General features: G+C 41.9%; 1 protein-coding gene across 4 annotated transcripts in view; it reads right to left on the bottom strand.

Annotated features, from left to right (window-relative positions):
• The window catches only part of RXFP1 (relaxin family peptide receptor 1), a 97,850-nt gene that overhangs the window by 55,348 nt on the left and 26,110 nt on the right, over positions 1-16,392 (bottom strand). For 3 of the 4 annotated variants that reach the window (XM_072773773.1, XM_072773774.1, XM_072773775.1), the window contains exon 2: positions 7,523-7,660. The exons of the other annotated variant lie outside the window; for it this stretch is intronic. In XM_072773773.1, coding sequence (XP_072629874.1) covers positions 7,523-7,660 — 138 coding nt within the window. The remainder of the gene's footprint in view (positions 1-7,522; positions 7,661-16,392) is intronic. 4 annotated transcript variants of the gene reach the window in all.

The raw sequence follows: 16,392 nt of genomic DNA, 5'->3' as shown, positions 1-16,392 counted from the left end.
GTGCCCCGGGTCATTAGAATAAGCCTTTGGATGCTGGCTGGCCATGCAGAATGATTCTCCCAACTAACTATGTGGGATCTCCTTGCATTGGAAATGACAAGAGTAATTTGATTAGCCTCTTTGTAGGCTCTTAAAATCTTTGGAGGCAACTCTGAAGAAATTAAGGGGGGGAGTTGACATCCTGGGCTTATTGTAGAGGAAATTAAGGCCACTAAAGAAACTGTCCGTTATAGGAAGAGTTCTTAGATGGAAATTTTTGTGAAGTTAACCCAAACATTGTTAAGCATGGTTGGATAAACAAACTTGAGGTTAAATTGAGGTCTGTTGAGAAAAGGGGGAAAAAAAAGAGAAGCAAAGCAAGAATCTCTTGATTATAGAGAACAAACTGATGGCTACCAGAGAGGAGGTGGGTGGATGGATGAAACAGGTGATGGGATTAAGGCGTGCACTTGCTGTGAAGGGGACCAGGTGTTGTAAGGAAGTGTAGGTTCACAGGTGGTATATGCCTGAAACTAATATTATACTCTATGGTAATTAACTGGAATTTAAATAAAAACTTAAAAAAATAAACTGAGGTTTGTGTGTACAGAAAAGTCAAGGGTTCAGTTACTTCGGTATTTCCAATGCTATTTTGAGAATAAGAAATAGAAAACCAGGTATTTTTGAACACACAATGTATGGTTTTGTATTAATGCATATTCATGACCGATATCACCTTTCCTCTTGCATTACCTTAAAAAAGGTAAGCCACCAACTCTAAATGGAATATTCTAAAATGAGAAAAGCTAAGTTCTACATCAAACTGCCTGGTGTTGCTGTCATTCAGACAGCTGTATAAAAAGCTGTATTTAGGAAATGAAGGAATATTTGGTTTTCTGGAATTTTCAATTCAGGCCCAACGAAAAATTAAAGGAGTCCTTGAATACACTTTAAACATTCTTAAAATCCTTCTACAATGTAAAAATATATATCACCACCATCACACTCATAAATAAATACTGTTTATCTAATTCTCATAGATTAGTAAGTGCCAAGCCAGTGACAGGAACATATTTTGGGGTATTAACGAAGTTTTTCTTCCCTTGAATTTTTTTGCATTCTCTGTTCTTTTTCCTACAGCAAGCAGCTAAAATTTTCCACTTTCCTTGCCTGGGGAAAGGACCACGCAGAAGCTTGTAGATAACAAAAGGAGTCAGATTCTTGGCATTTGATCTTCAAAGGCCTATACATGAGCACTGATTCTGAAAAACAAAAAAGGGTGGGCTTTGCCATTCCTACTCTGCACCAGATGCCTGGACCAGAGAGAGAGAGAGAGAGTAGGAGGGTCCTCTTGTCCTCTCTTTTCCTTTGCAGCAGATTCTGGGGAAACCAGAACCTCTTTACCTTCATTACATCTGCAAAGATGTTATTTCCAAGTAAGATCACATTCTGAGGTTCTAGTGTACAAAATTTTTAGCAGGTACTAACCTACTACACCATTCAAAATGTATTAGAAGAGATTTCTATTTCCCCTGTGGGTTATAGAAATACCAACATGGAAAAAGAAGAACAAATGTCTTCATCTTTTTTCCTGTAGACATCCTTTTCCTGTGCTAAAGTGAGGAATGTTCAAGGAAAGAGTCTACAGGAGGGCAGCATCAGAACTTGGGTCTTCATAATAGAGTAATTCAACTTGGCTCCAACAGGGGGATGAGGTTGGGTTGGTGTAACTTCCATGGGGAGCCCTTTTTGTCCAACCATCTAAAATACAAAAGAAGGAATGCTAGCAAATTTGTAATCTGGAAATGCAGAGTTCTTTTTAAATAAGCATCTAGAGGTAGTGAATAAATGCCATAGTATCTGACAATTTGATTCTACTTTAATATTTCATTTCTACTACTGAGTAAGCGCACAGTTTAAAATGGACATAAGTGATTTCTACATGAGGGTCCTCACCTTTTTATAATCCAGTTCCCTTGTTATTTACCCAGATGGATTCTCCCAAGTATCTGAGTGTTTTAGCTGCAAAAGTAGAACGTCCCTCTTTTTTTCTGGTTTGTCATTGTTGCAACAAATACTGCTCTAATGATTCCTAAAGACATTTTTTTTGGTCTCTAGCCTGTTTGTATCTGTGATAGTTCAGAGTAGAGATGAAAAATGGGTTAGTGTGATACATAGCAAAAACATATGGAAATTGTATGAGAATTATATCAAATGGTGTAACTCAGGGGGAAAAACTGTACATTTCCATATTGAAGTTTATCAGTAAGGATCAAAGTTATAGAAATGGTGCAATTGATTTTGACACGTGTATGTCTACATATGTCTATAAATTCTGTATTGCCCAAATGTTTTAGGGAGAAAGGGATTCTTGTGAATGCAATGGAAAACTTTAAATCATTGCTTTTGTTTGCATTGTGTCCATGAAAAATGTTCAGTAAGTAGATGTGTTATACTTTTTATTCTGAGGAATTTTATTTTATTTTTGTATTCAGTACACTATTCCGTTATTGAGAAATTATTTTTTTAAAGAAAATTGGGAATTCAATAGCTAAATAAGAGTGCTTGTTTCAAAAGCCTGTGATAACACAAAAGTTGTATTTTTTCCCTAAATATATTTAGTTCACATTCCAGTTCAATACATGGGGAATCAGTTTATTTAATGGTGTTTCATTTTTTTTGATGACTCTGCTAAATTTTATTACTACTATTTTGATTTGACTTACTTTAGTAATTATTATTGGTGTCAATGCTAAATAGCTTGGAAATATTTTTTTAGGATGTATTTTAAAAGTTCTAATTAAAAAAAATTAAAAAAAAGTTCTAATTAAGGAAAAGTCCCCCCTCCCATTACAAAAAAGATTTCAAAAAAATTTTTTTTTTTCATTTATTTATGGTAGTCACACACAGAGAGAGAGAGAGAGAGGCAGAAACATAGGCAGAGGGAGAAGCAGGCTCCATGCACCGGGAGCCCGACGTGGGATTCGATCCTGGGTCTCCAGGATCGCGCCCTGGGCCAAAGGCAGGTGCCAAACCGCTGCGCCACCCAGGGATCCCCAAAAAAGATTTTTTTTATCTGGCAATATACTGTTAAGTTGTAAATGATCCCTCTAAAAGTGATTTTTGGCTGTGGGTTTTTCTTTTATTTATATGTTAGGATACTATGTTTTATGTGATTGTAAATATATTTAATGCTGTTTATTCAAATATGCATGAGGTTTACATATTGTGAAAGGAACCAACTTTCTGACTTAATTTAATTAGCAGTAAACAGAATATAAACATGAATATCTTAAAAACGAACAGACGGGGAAACACAAATTATCTGGATACTGTAAAAAGAAAAGAGAAAAAAACCTACGGCTGGTGAAGGGAATTCGGTAATGAGATGCAAGAGAAATAACTGCATTTCATCATTTTTATCAGCTGGGCCCTAAAGCTGGTGGTAAAATTCTGTTATCCTTCCAGATGTTCCAGTCTACTCATGCATGTCAACGGACCACTGTTGAGGTTTTGACCAGAGTTCTGTGTGTGTGTGTGTGTATGTGTGTGTGTGTGTGTGTGTATTTCTAGAGGACCGTAACCAATACAGCATCAGTATTTCTTAAGGAAACTAACACATTTGATAACAGTGATAATGGAGTTTGTTAGCGAGTTAGCGTGTTTGCATACCAGGTCGCGAACACCTGTTTCTAGTTCATTTCTACTGTTGCTACTATTTCACAGGCATTCTTCACTTTCTACTCGGTTGGGTGTAGGCCAGTGGTTCTCAAAATGCAGTGTGCATTTTATAGTTTCCAGGGGATTCACAGAACTCCCTGAAGATTTTCTTGAACCTCAGGGTCTATTTGAGCATAAAATACAAGCCACTATTCTGGGATACACAGCCCAAGAGTAGAGTAGGAGTGGCAGGTATCTCCTGAGTGCTACATAGAAATTAAAAGCAATTGCTTGTTTTTTTTTTTTTTTTTCTTTTCCTTTGGAGGTAAAGATATTAAAATCTGTTTAACAACCAGTTCATAGGGGATCCCTGGATGGCTCAGAGGTTTAGTGCCGACTTCCTCCAGGGCGTGATCCTGGAGACCCAAGATCAAGTCCCACATCAGGCTTCCTGCATGGAGCCTGCTTCTCCCTCTACCTGCGTCTCTGCTCTTTCTCTGTGTCTCTCATGAATCAATAAATAAAATCTTAAAAAAAAAAAAACCCCAAGAACAACCAGTTTATAAACCTAATGGGGTGAGCTAAATAATAATCAAAATCTAATTTATGAATATCATGATGGACTCGGTTTGAAAGAGAAAAGAATAGAGGAAAAGACAAGCATGAAATATAAAGGGAAGTTGGGAGAGAGTGAAAAAAGAGATGGTGACAGTTAGGGGGGCAGAATGGAAGTGAGAAGACCCATGGAAATGATGAGATGAAAGAGAGAATGGGCCTCAGATCCACAGTGGAAAAAACACTGGGAGGGAGAAAAAGTCAAAGAGGTAGCAAAAAGAAGAAATCACGATGGACGGATCCATCCTAAACCGATTTTTGTTCCAATTGGTATTGTTTCACAAGAGTTAAGCCCATGCTTGTCATCAGAATTCAAATTCTAAGTGTAAAGAAATACACCTTAGTATTTTCCCTGTTATATTCTATTAAAATTCACCAGGATAATTAACCAGGATAACTAACACAGTTAAATTCCAAATATACAAATCTACACAGTTTATTTTTTCCCCTCTCCTTAAATAAACTATAATTACATTTTCGGGAGATGTGGGAAAGCTTACCCACCCCCTGACTATCGCATAATCAATAGGATACACGTGCATACACACCCATGCACACACATATCTGTTATATAAATATATAACTACAAGAGTATGGAAAAATGTCATTTCTTCATATATGAGCTCCCATTTCAGTAAATAAAGAGACAAACCATGGTTCCTAGAAATTTTAAAATTATTTATCAGACAGGACTTTCTAAAGTCACCAGGTGGGGACTCTGAGTCACTGAGAGGTCTGTGGGAAGAGCAATGATAATACCAACGGGGGTAGACTTTGCAGAAGTGGCTGCAGTTGCTGGCTTCCCTCTGCCCGGGCCCCTCGCAGTGTGACTTTGCGGTCCCTCTCAGCAGGAGGGAGGGGCCACTTCACCTCTGGAAGCAGGGCTGGCCTTGCGACTGGCTTGCACAGGGACATGGGGCGAGTGTGCCATTTTTGAGTTTAGGCTTCAAGAGGCCTTGTACGCTTCCAGGTCACTCCTGGGTGCCGTGTCCCTACCATGAGAACAAGCTTGGCTTAGGCCACTGAGGACCAGAGCTGAGTCACCCTGATTATCTCAGCCGGGCCCCCAGGCCTGACGACAAAGCTGATCCACAGGTAACCGCAGGTGCATGAGAAGGTCCAACTGAGCTGAGAACTGCCAGGCTGTGCCCAGCCCGGGTTGTTGACCCACAGAATTGCGAGCCACATAAATGATTGCTTCTTATGTCACTAAGTTTGAGATCATAACAGCTCGCTGACACCCGTTACCGCATGGCATGCTAAGTATGCGTCAACTACTGGGCTAAGCGCCTTAGATACAGTATCTCAGTGAATCTTTTTAAGACCACGTGGCCACAGATACTTTTATTATTCTCATTTCCCAGAGAAGAAGACAAGACATTTTTACCCTCTTCATGGCCAGAATTGAGGTCCCGATCTCCCCAGCCTGACCTCTGCGCTCCAATGCCACAGTGCCTCCCTCCGAATTTGCTGGTTGGCCAATCTGAGAAACTTGAGTAACTAAGGATTATCACTTATCACTTTGAGGATTGTTACCTTTGTTACTTGAATTCTTTGAATTTAGCACTAGAGCAAGAGCTCCCCAGTTTTTTTTTTTTTTTTCTTTTCACGGAGTAACTACTTTTGGTGGTGAATTTCCTTTGCCACCAAGTTTTTTCCTGCTTCCTGTCAACATTTCAGTTGGTGGGAAGCTCTCAAGCCACCGATCTGAACTACTCCAAGCTGGAGGGGGAAGTGGCTGGCAGTGGGCCGAACACTTGATTCTTTGTGTGTGTGTGTGTTTAAATTTGTGCAGTATTCAAGTATTTTATACATACATAAAAGAAGAGGGATCCCTGGGTGGCGCAGAGGTTTAGCGCCTGCCTTTGGCCCAGGGCACGATCCTGGAGACCCGGGATTGAGTCCCACCTCAGGCTCCCGGTGCATGGAGCCTGCTTCTCCCTCTGCCTGTGTCTCTGCCTCTCTCTCTCTCTCTCTCTGTGACTATCATAAATAAATAAAAAATTAAAAAAAAAGAAGAAAACATATATGAGTAGTCATCCGAATCAAAGGTGATGGCAGCTTAAGCTCACCAGTTTCGGTGTGTACTGTTGAGTTCACCACCACCACCTAGAGACAAGGTTCTGAACCAAGAAGTGTTAATTCCTTCCAAGTGGTGCCTTAAAATGTGTCTAATACTTGAGGGAGGGAAAACAGGCAAGTCCTGTTCAGCATATAATTTAAGCAGCACTTTAGATGGTTATGCATGTTTTTGTCGTCCCCCAAATAGTACCTTCTTTCCCCATGGGTGAGAAATCTCATTATTTTTTACATTATTAACCAAAGCTCATTTTCCTAGCAAGTCAAATCCAGCCAATGGAAGTTCTCTTACAAATTTGTGTTTTCGAGGCTTCAGAAATTTGAACAAAATTCTCACTGAAACCGAGTTTTTCAGGTATTTCGGTGGGCTGGAAGCCCCACGTGGCTTCCAGGGATTCTAGGTAGGATTGTTGGTTAAGTAATAGGCAAGCTGGACTTACTGCCTGTTCTCTTCTAGGGGGTCTCATTTGCCCTTAGAAAAGGAGCAAGCAAACGATGAGAAAGGGCAATAGCTGTTGACACTTAGGTAGTACCTGCTGTATGCCTCCCGTCTCCTAATCCCTTACATTAATGTTCCCAAATTCTCTTGCTGTGGGGACAACTTCCAAACCCCTTTCTAACATGAGGAAACCGAGGCAGAGAGCGGCTCAGGCGCATCCTCCAGACCACAGCCGTGGTTCCGGGGGTGCCGGGTTCGAGCCCCGCAGGCAGGCTCCAGGCCGCGGGTCTCCCTTTCCGTCCGCGCCGCGCGTTCCGCCTGGAGGAGCCGACGGGCGGCCCGTGGGCGGGTCACGCGGTGTCACGGGCCCCACCGTCCTGCGACCCCGGCTACGCCAACACGCGGCCAGAACCGGCAGCTGGGGCTCAGGAAGGGGATGCGGGTCCCTGGGCCCGGGGGGTTTCCGTCTCCATTCCCGGCCCCTGCAGCCTCACCTGCCCTGGTCCCCGGAGGCCTTCCCCCACCCCCTCCCGCGGCCTCCGCAGCCTCACCTGCCCTGGTCCCCGCGGCCTCCCCCCACCCCCCGCAGCCTCCGCAGCCTCACCTGCCCTGGTCCCCACAGCCTCCTCCCCCCGCAGCCTCTGCAGCCTCACTTGCCCTGGTCCCTGGAGGCTCCCCACCCCTGCAGCCTCCGCAGCCTCACCTGCCCTGGTCCCCGCGGCCTCCCACCCCCCCCGCGGCCCCACTCACCGCAGTTGTCCTCGTCGGCCTGGTTGCCGCAGTCGTCCACGCCGTTGCAGTGCAGCAGCTGCGGCAGGCACCGGGTGGTGTTCCCGCAGGGGAAGAAGCCCAGCGAGCACCGGGCATGCTGGCCGCCCCCGGGAGCCCCTGGCGAGGAACCGGGAGCGCAGGTGAAGGCGCGGCCGTGCCCCCGCCCCGCCCCCGCGGCCCCCCGCCCCGCCCCCGCGGCCCCCCGCCCCTCCCCCGCGGCCCCCTCGCCTCCTGGCCGGACACCGGCGCCTTCCCAGGCCTCGAGCGCGTGGGGAGGCCTTTCCCGGGCCCGAAGACCCAGGGCGCCCCTGCCCGGGCGTTGGCGGTGGCAGGCGCCCCCCCCCCCCATGCCCCAACCAGCCCCCCTCTTCCTCTGGAACGTCCGCCGTCCTTGCCAGCCAGCTCCGTCCCCTTCCCCTTCCCATGGCTTTAAAGGTCAGGAATGGAGGGGATCCTGCTAGAGCGAGGCTGGGCTGCCCCCGCGCAGGAGGCCCGGGGGTGGGTGTGGGGGGGTGTGGGGGTGTGGGGGAGGGATGGGGGGTGTGGGGGGGTGGGGGTGTGTGTGGGTGTGTGGGAGGGATGGGGGGTGTGGGGGGGTGTGGGGGTGTGGGGGTGTGGGAGGGGTGTGGGAGGAGTGGGGTGTGTGTGGGTGTGTCGGGGTGGGGGTGGGGGGCGCAGGCCTGGCCCCCGAGCCCGCAGCTCCCGGCCTTGCCGTGGCCCCTCCGCCCAGTGCCGGGCACGTAAGGGCCCTCGGGGCCTTCTCTGGCTCAACAACTGACTTCCTTTTAGGGCCGAGTCGAGGCCCTTTGCCTGCATGTAGCCGCCGAGGGGCATCTTGATTGCTCCCAACCGGGCAGCGATGACCACAGGCGCCGCAGACATCCATCCGCAGGCAGGCTTTTGCGTGGGTATAAGGGAACTGTGCCGTTTTGAAACCTCAGATTTATATGGACTTTAAAGATTATTGGAGACTCCAAATGTGATTCCGTTGTGTATTATCCTTATCAAGTCTGCACACGCTTGGAACTTTCCAGAATATTGTCGATTATGAGAAACAAGAACAGAGCACTTTGAACGGTCAATAGCATTTGTTATATAAAAATGTATTTGTGATCTGTCGTCAAGACATGACAAGAATAAAAGTGATTATTTGCTCTGTAAGATGTAGCAGGGCGTTTTTATAACAGGGCAAGCGACGTTTTATAGAGAAGAAATCTAGCTATGTCAGGTTTTGACGGTACTTGGCTGTTCCAGAACACATCATTTGAGGAAGGAAATAGTTAAATCTACATAATAATGAGCTATGTTGAATCAGTGTTCTCGCTTGTGAAATTATTTTAAAATGATCCATATTTTTTTTCAATAAATTGATTGGAATGAAGTCAAAGGAATTGTATACTTTTGTGTACAGGATGCCACTGTTAGAACATCACGCATTTCAGAGACCTCAGGGTATATACAATAAAATAAAATAAAATAAAATATAAAATAAGGTTAATCTGTGTTGATACTGACTTTTGATACCTTTATTAACTTTTTAAGAACAAACTTTAAAAATCAAGGGTTTCAGGGGACTCTGTCTGCCTCAGTCCGTAGAGCATGACACCCTTGATCAGGGGGTTCATCAGTTCTGGCCCCTCATTGGATAGATAGCTTACTCAAAAAAATAAAAATGGAGGGTTTCAGAAAAATTCTTTGATGAATTGTCAGCCTTCAGCCACAGTTACTGTTTGAAGATGTTTTAACTAGACACACCTGCCTGTGTTTCCATGCTGCTGGTTTGAAAATTCTTCTCGAGTAACTTATTTTTATGGACATTATGCTTTCATGTTGTATCTTTTTTTTTATTTTTTATTTTATTTTATTTTTTTATTTATTTATGATCGTCACAGAGAGAGAGAGAGAGAGAGAGAGAGAGAGAGAGGCAGAGACACAGGCAGAGGGAGAAGCAGGCTCCATGCACCGGAAGCCTGATGTGGGATTCGATCCTGGGTCTCCAGGATCGCGCCCTGGGCCAAAGGCAGGCGCCAAACCGCTGCGCCACCCAGGGATCCTCATGTTGTATCTTTTAAGTTTATGTATAGAAGCAGCTACAGTTCTTCAATGATTATGTCATGAAATTAGTCCTACATTTTCATAATGGTATGATTCAAAGATATATTAAAGTCTTAAATAGTGATACTTTAAAAATAGCTTTATTTTGAGATGATCTCAAAGTTGCAAATATAGTATGAAGGATGATTTTTTTCCCCCCGAATCATTTGAGAGTAAGTTCCTGACCAGATGCTCCATCACCCCTAAAAACTTTGGTTGTGTTTTTTTCTATAAACAAGGACATTCTCCTACATAACCCCACTCAGAACCATCAAAATCAGGAAATTAACATCAATGCTTTACTACTATTTCAACCTCAGAATCCATTCACATTTTGTGTTGCTCAAGAGTCCTTCATAGTAAAAGGATCTACTTCATAAACTTTGCGTTCAATTGTCACATTTCTTTAGTTTCTTTTGATCTGGAATAGTTTCTTAGATGATAGAGTTAAGGGACCTGTAAGTGATGATTATAGGAAAATTTTGTGGAGGTTGATATTATGCCACCCCAAAATATGCCACTTTGGCATAAGTATTATTTTAAACTAAAGACGGTTAAAAAAAATAAAAGCAAATATAGGAAGAGCTCTCCACCCTCCCCCCATCCGCCTAAAAGCAGGGCATCAGTTTCCCTTTGTGAAGGGGTCTTCCTCTTCCCTCCATATGAGGGAGATGTCACTGGAGATGGAAAGTTGGCACCAAGGTGAGTCTGCACAAACAAACCTTACTAAAATAACCCCTTTCTTCCCTCTCAGGATTAAAATCTTAGGGGTTTCAATAAAACATTTTTTGCAGGCTAAGTTCCTAGTGGTTTATCATGAAAGGAATAAAATTTAGCTTTTACTTTTTGACAGACCTTGACAGAAATGCACAAGCACTTAGAATTTTGTCAAGGGAACTCATGAAAACGCCAACTCAGTGAAATTATAACCCTCCTTCTGTAACAATCTGAAAGGTTAATATGGAAAATTTTAATGTGGTTGCTCTGAAGTTAATGCCTTAAGGGCATCTCTGGTCAGTTAAATTTAAAATAAAGTAGGAGAGTCTAATTGGTACATTTCATGAAAATGTTTATTGTGTTTCTGTACAGCTATGACTTGCGTAAGCATTAAGGTAAGTTTCATCAGATTCTATAGCTTATTTCCAGTACTTAAAAATCCTTTTTACAATCTATGGAAGATATGCAGTATTCTATTTTCTCAGATAATTACAGCATCAAAAGTATAGGGAGTTTACTAAATACCTTTTTAGGGAGTAAAATAAACACACATGCACAAACACATGCACACAAGCCAGACCCAAACACACAAACTTTCTCTACATTCAGTCCATTTACCTTATTTTATTATCTTTTAAAAAATTATTTATTTATTTAAAAGAGAGATAGCAGGAGCACAGAGAGAGAAGCAGACTGCTTGTTGAGCAGAGAGCCTGGCTCGGGCTTGATCCCAGGACACTGAGATTGTGACTTGAGCCGAAGGTAGGTGCTTAACCCACTGAGCGACCCAGGTGCCCAGAGTCCATTTATTTTAAAAGATAGATAATTTCTATCTTAAGTGATGACCTCCAATTAATATTTAAGGTTCTTTAAAAACAAAACAAAAATACCAGTCGTAGCAGAGGATTGTTAAATATGTGGGGCAATTTCAGAACTATATATTCACATATATATGTTGAACAATAGCCAGTATAATTTGATCTCATTTACACAATATAAGGGCTGTATAATACTTGTGTTTATAAAATGCTGATGTGGTCACAACAAACTGTCAACAGTGGTCATCTTTGGGAAAGGAGACCAATAATTGCAGGACAAAGGGGAAATTTCACTCTGCAATTTATATCTTTAAGAGAATCTGGACTTGTTTTTTAAAAGCGACTATTCCTTTAATAATAAGAAAATAATCTGAAGTTATTTACAGGAATTCAAATGTGTAGAAACTTGGCTTCTCAGCTTTAGATTAAACATCTCATTTGTAATAGTAGTTAGCTCTTTTTAGACCTTTTGAGACAAGGTAATATAAGGTGAGTGGTTCTCAGTCACGGATGATTTGTTTCCTGCACTTTGGGGAACAAGTGGCAAAGTCTGGAGACATTTTTCATTGTCACGACTTGGCAGGGTGGGGGTGGGGCGGGAAGGGGGTGCCATTGGCATCTAATAGGTAGAGTCCAGAGATGCTGCTAATCATCTCCTGAAGCGCAGGAAAGCTCCCTCAAACAAATATTTATCTGCCCTAATGTCAGTAGTGCCCAGGGTGAGAAGCCCAGGGCTCGGCATTGTTGAAGAATCAATGGAAAAGCACTCCATGCCAGCAGACTAACATAGGAATTCACTTGCAGGACGGGCAATCAATTAATTAATACTCAGTGGCCTTTTCTCTTCTAGTGGAGACTCTCCAATGGATTTTAAGAGATTTTAGAGGTGGATGGACATTACCAAATGGAGGGACTAGTGCAGCTGCTGTGTCTCTGGAAAGGTTGTGATTGCTGTTGTTTTGACAGTTGGGAGAGAGGCCATACCTTGTTATGTCCACCAATGCCAGGGCAGTTAGAAGGAATAAATTCTTGACTACAAGGATTATTAAACAATGGACTGGGTTACTAAGACAATCTCTGGAGGTTTTGAAAAATTGGATAGATAATTTAAGTATATTCTGCCAAAAGTAAAAGAATCAGCCACAAAATATTTTCGGGCTTCTTGAACTAGTTCCATGAATCTATGAATAACAAAACAGATGTTTAGAAGAAGGTATTATTCAAAAGAACATTTTTAGATGTGTGCGCTCTGTATACATTAAAAAATATTGAAAAAAATTCCATCATCTATACAGCAGCCAAAATAAATTCATTTGTCCTGACAAAATCCAGGTACTCAACAACTCTTAATGATATTGCCTCAACCCAGGTTCCCATTTTAAATATTTTATTATGATCTTTCTCAAAACTTACACTGCTCCAGATAAACTAAACTTAGTTTCCCAAGAATTATGCCTTTCTCTAGGTGAATGGGATTCAGAACACACTTACTGTGGGGTGCCTGGGTGGCTCAGTCAGTTAAGCGTCTGGCTCTTGATTTTTGCTCAGGTCTTGATCTCAGGGTTGTGAGATTGAGTCCTGCCAAGGCTCTGTGCTGGGTGTGGAGGCTGCTTGGGATTCTCTGTCTCCTCCTCCTTCTGCCCCTTCTCCCCACCACTCCCCACCCTTGCTTATCCGCATGTGCATGCTCTCTCTTTAAAAAAAAAAAAAGATTACTTGTTGTGATGAGCACTGAGTGATGTAAAGGATTGTTGAATCATTATATTGTACACCTGACAGTAATATAACACTATATGTTAATTATACTTGAATAAAAAATATATATACTTGAATAAAAAAATACAACACCCTTCTCCCAATAAAAACAAACCATCATTCCAACAACAACAATAAAGAATTATGACTTTATTGCTGCCTGTCTTGATTCCAGTCTGACTTAAGGCCTCACACAGAACTGACCCAGGGACAGACTATTTGCAGTCCCCAAATGTGTCGTGCACGTTGCTGTTTCCTACCAACAAAATGGCAGTAAATAGGCAGTGAGTTTTCCTTATTTACCTGCCAATATTCCATAATTTCTTTAGGATTCGTGTATCACCTTCCTCTGAAAGCTTCTATTTCTTCTTTAGGCTGGATTGTGTACCTCTTCTCTGTTTTCTTAGCATCCTGTACCTGTCTCATTTCAACAGCCCCCTGTTGCACTATATTGCAGTTGTGGTCCACATATGTCCCTTCTGTCAGCATTCTGGAGGCAGAGAGACTGTGTCTCAAATCACAGTCATATTCCCTGTGCTTAGCATGAGGGTATAAGATGGCAATAAATACTTATGAAGGAATGAAGGAATAAGTGAATGAATGAGAATGAAAGATATGTGGTGAATTGAATCAACTGGCGATGGACCGAATTTTCATTAGCACTTTCTCACCAGCTTAATAGTTCATGCCCCATTTCACTCATACCCTCCCTCTGTATCATTAGCCTCAGAGAACATAAGAACATGCCATTAAAAATAACTTCCCATAAAGACCAAGATAAAAGTACCTAGAAAAACTAGGCAAAATACGTTTCGTTTTATTAAGCTCATGTTTTTCATTAAATTTGATCTGATATCTGAAAATCTTGACTTATATGGCAACTTATTAGATATATCTCCCGAGGCCAGAGAAACAAAAGCAAAAATGAACTATTGGGACTTCATCAAGATAAAAACTTCTGCACAAGAAAGGAAAAAGTCAACAAAACTAAAAGGCAACCTATGGAATGGGAGAAGATATTTGCAAATGACATATCTGATAAAGGGCTTGTATCCAAAATATATAGAGAACTTATCAAACTGAACACAAAACAAAGAAGCCAGTTAAAAGGTGGGCAGAAGACATGAATGGACATTCTTCCAAAGAGAACATTCAGATAGCCAACAGACACATGGAAAGACGCCGAACATCACTCATCATTGGGAAATACACCTCAAAATTACAATGAAATATCACCTCACACCCGTCAGAAGAGCTAAACTTAAGAACACAAGAAATAATGGGGTGTTGGTGAGAATGGAGAGAAAGAGGAACCCTTTTGCGCTGCTCATGGGAATGCAAACTGGTGCATGCATTCTGGAAAACAATATAGAGTTTCCTCAAAAAGTTAAAAATAGGACTAACTTATGATCCAGCAATCACACCACTAGATATTTATCCAAAGAAGACAGAAATACTGATTTGACGAAATATATGCACCCCGATGTTTATAGCAGCATTATTAACAATAACCAAATTATGGAAAGAGCCCAAATGTCCACCAACTGAAGGAATGGGTAAAGAAGATGTGGTATATATAAAACATGGAATATTGCTCAGCCATCAAAAATAATGAAATCTTGCCATTTGCAACAACGTGGATGGAGCTAGAGAGTATTATTATGCTAAGCAAAATAAGTCAGTCAGAGAAAGACAAATTCCATATGATTTCACTCATGTAGAATTTAAGAAACAGAACAAATGAACATGGGGGAAAAAAGAAGAGGCAAAACAAGAAACAGATTTAACTATAGAGAACAGATTGATGGTTACCAAGGGGAGGTGGGAGGCGCTTAGAAGGGGATGGGTTAAACAGGTGATGGGGACTAAGGGGAGCTTGTTGTGATGAGCACTGGTGTGTATGTAAGTGATAAATTGCTAAATTCTATACCTGAAACTAATATTACACTATGTTAACAAACTGGAATTTAAATAAAAACTTGGAGAAAGAAAAAAAATCTTGGCTTATTTGTGGGGTCTTAGAACTTGGTGGGATAAAGTTTGAAAATAGTGGCTGAAGTTTTTTCTTTCCTGAAATTTTTTTGTTGCGTGCGCTCTTCACTTATTTCAGTGATATTCATTGTTTCATGAGGTGGGAAAGTACAGCTGAAAACCAAGAAATACAACACTACTGGAATTAACTTATAAACTTTTAGATGAAGCATTATTATTGAAAGCCTGGATTTCCATTGCAAGAACCAGACATTTTTTTTTTAAAGATTTGTTTAAGAGAGAAAGAGAGAGAGAGAGAGAGAGCACATATGGTAGGAGGGGCAGAGGAAGAGGGATAGAAAGAATCTCAAGCAGACTCAGTGCTGAGTGCAGAGCTGGTGGTGGGGCTTGATCCTATGACACTGAGATCAGGACCTGAGCCAGAACCAACAGTGGGATGTTTAACTGACTGAGCCACCCGGTGCCCCTGTAAGAGCCAAAATTTTGAGGAGAGAATGTTTCTTTTCCTTTCAGCTCCAAAGTCTGATTTGTGTGGAACTTAGAACATAGAGTTTATAATAAACCATGGAGTGAGAAAGGATATGTGATGGTTAGTTTTATGTGTTTACTTGGCTAGGCTCTGGTACCCAGTTTTTCATTCCAATACTAACCTGGGCATTACTGTGAAGGCATTTTGTAAATGTGATTAACATCCACAATCACTTTAAGTAAAGAAGATTACACTTGATAACGTGGGTGGGCCTCATCCAATCAGTTGAAGACTTTAAGAGCAGAAATTGAGGTTTCTCTGAGGAAGAAATTCTGTGGACCACAGCATCAGCTCCTTCCCAAGAGTTTCTAGCCCTATAGATTTCAGACTTGCCTAGACATACCCCACAACTGAGTAAGCCAATTTACTGAGATAAATCACTATATTTATCTATCTATGCATGTATATGCATACACACGTACATATATGAGCATATATGCAAATAATATAAATATAAACAATCATATGTATGTATGCCTGTGTGTGTGTGTGTGTGTGTGTGTATATATATATATATATATAGAGAGAGAGAGAGAGAGAGATTTAAAAAAGCGCACGTATCCTATTGCTTCTTTTTCTCTGGTAGAACCTTGACTGATTTAGCATATGATAAGGCAATTTTCCTGTCTCCCAAAGGTAAAGAATTCATCAGAAGGCAGAAGAAAAGGTATTGGAGGAATGCCTCCCATTCCCCTGGGCTGGGACCAAACAATCTGGAGGGAAGAGCAAAAAGTAGTAGGAAATTGTGCCCTGGATGAGTAAAGAGATCACAAACTTCAATGACCTTCTTCACCCTTCACCACATGGTTTAGCCATGGTAGAATAAAAAAGAGATGTGGCGTATGTAAGGACAGAGACCCGAGGGCTCCTTTTTTACACTCTCTTATTTTATGAAATCCAGGACCGGAATGGAAGTGTGTCTGGAACCTTACAGCCCTCCCCAG

Source organism: Canis lupus, chromosome 13 (genome assembly GCF_048164855.1).
Source record: "Canis lupus baileyi chromosome 13, mCanLup2.hap1, whole genome shotgun sequence".
NCBI lineage: Eukaryota > Metazoa > Chordata > Mammalia > Carnivora > Canidae > Canis > Canis lupus.
This window is presented reverse-complemented; position numbering and strand designations above follow the sequence as displayed.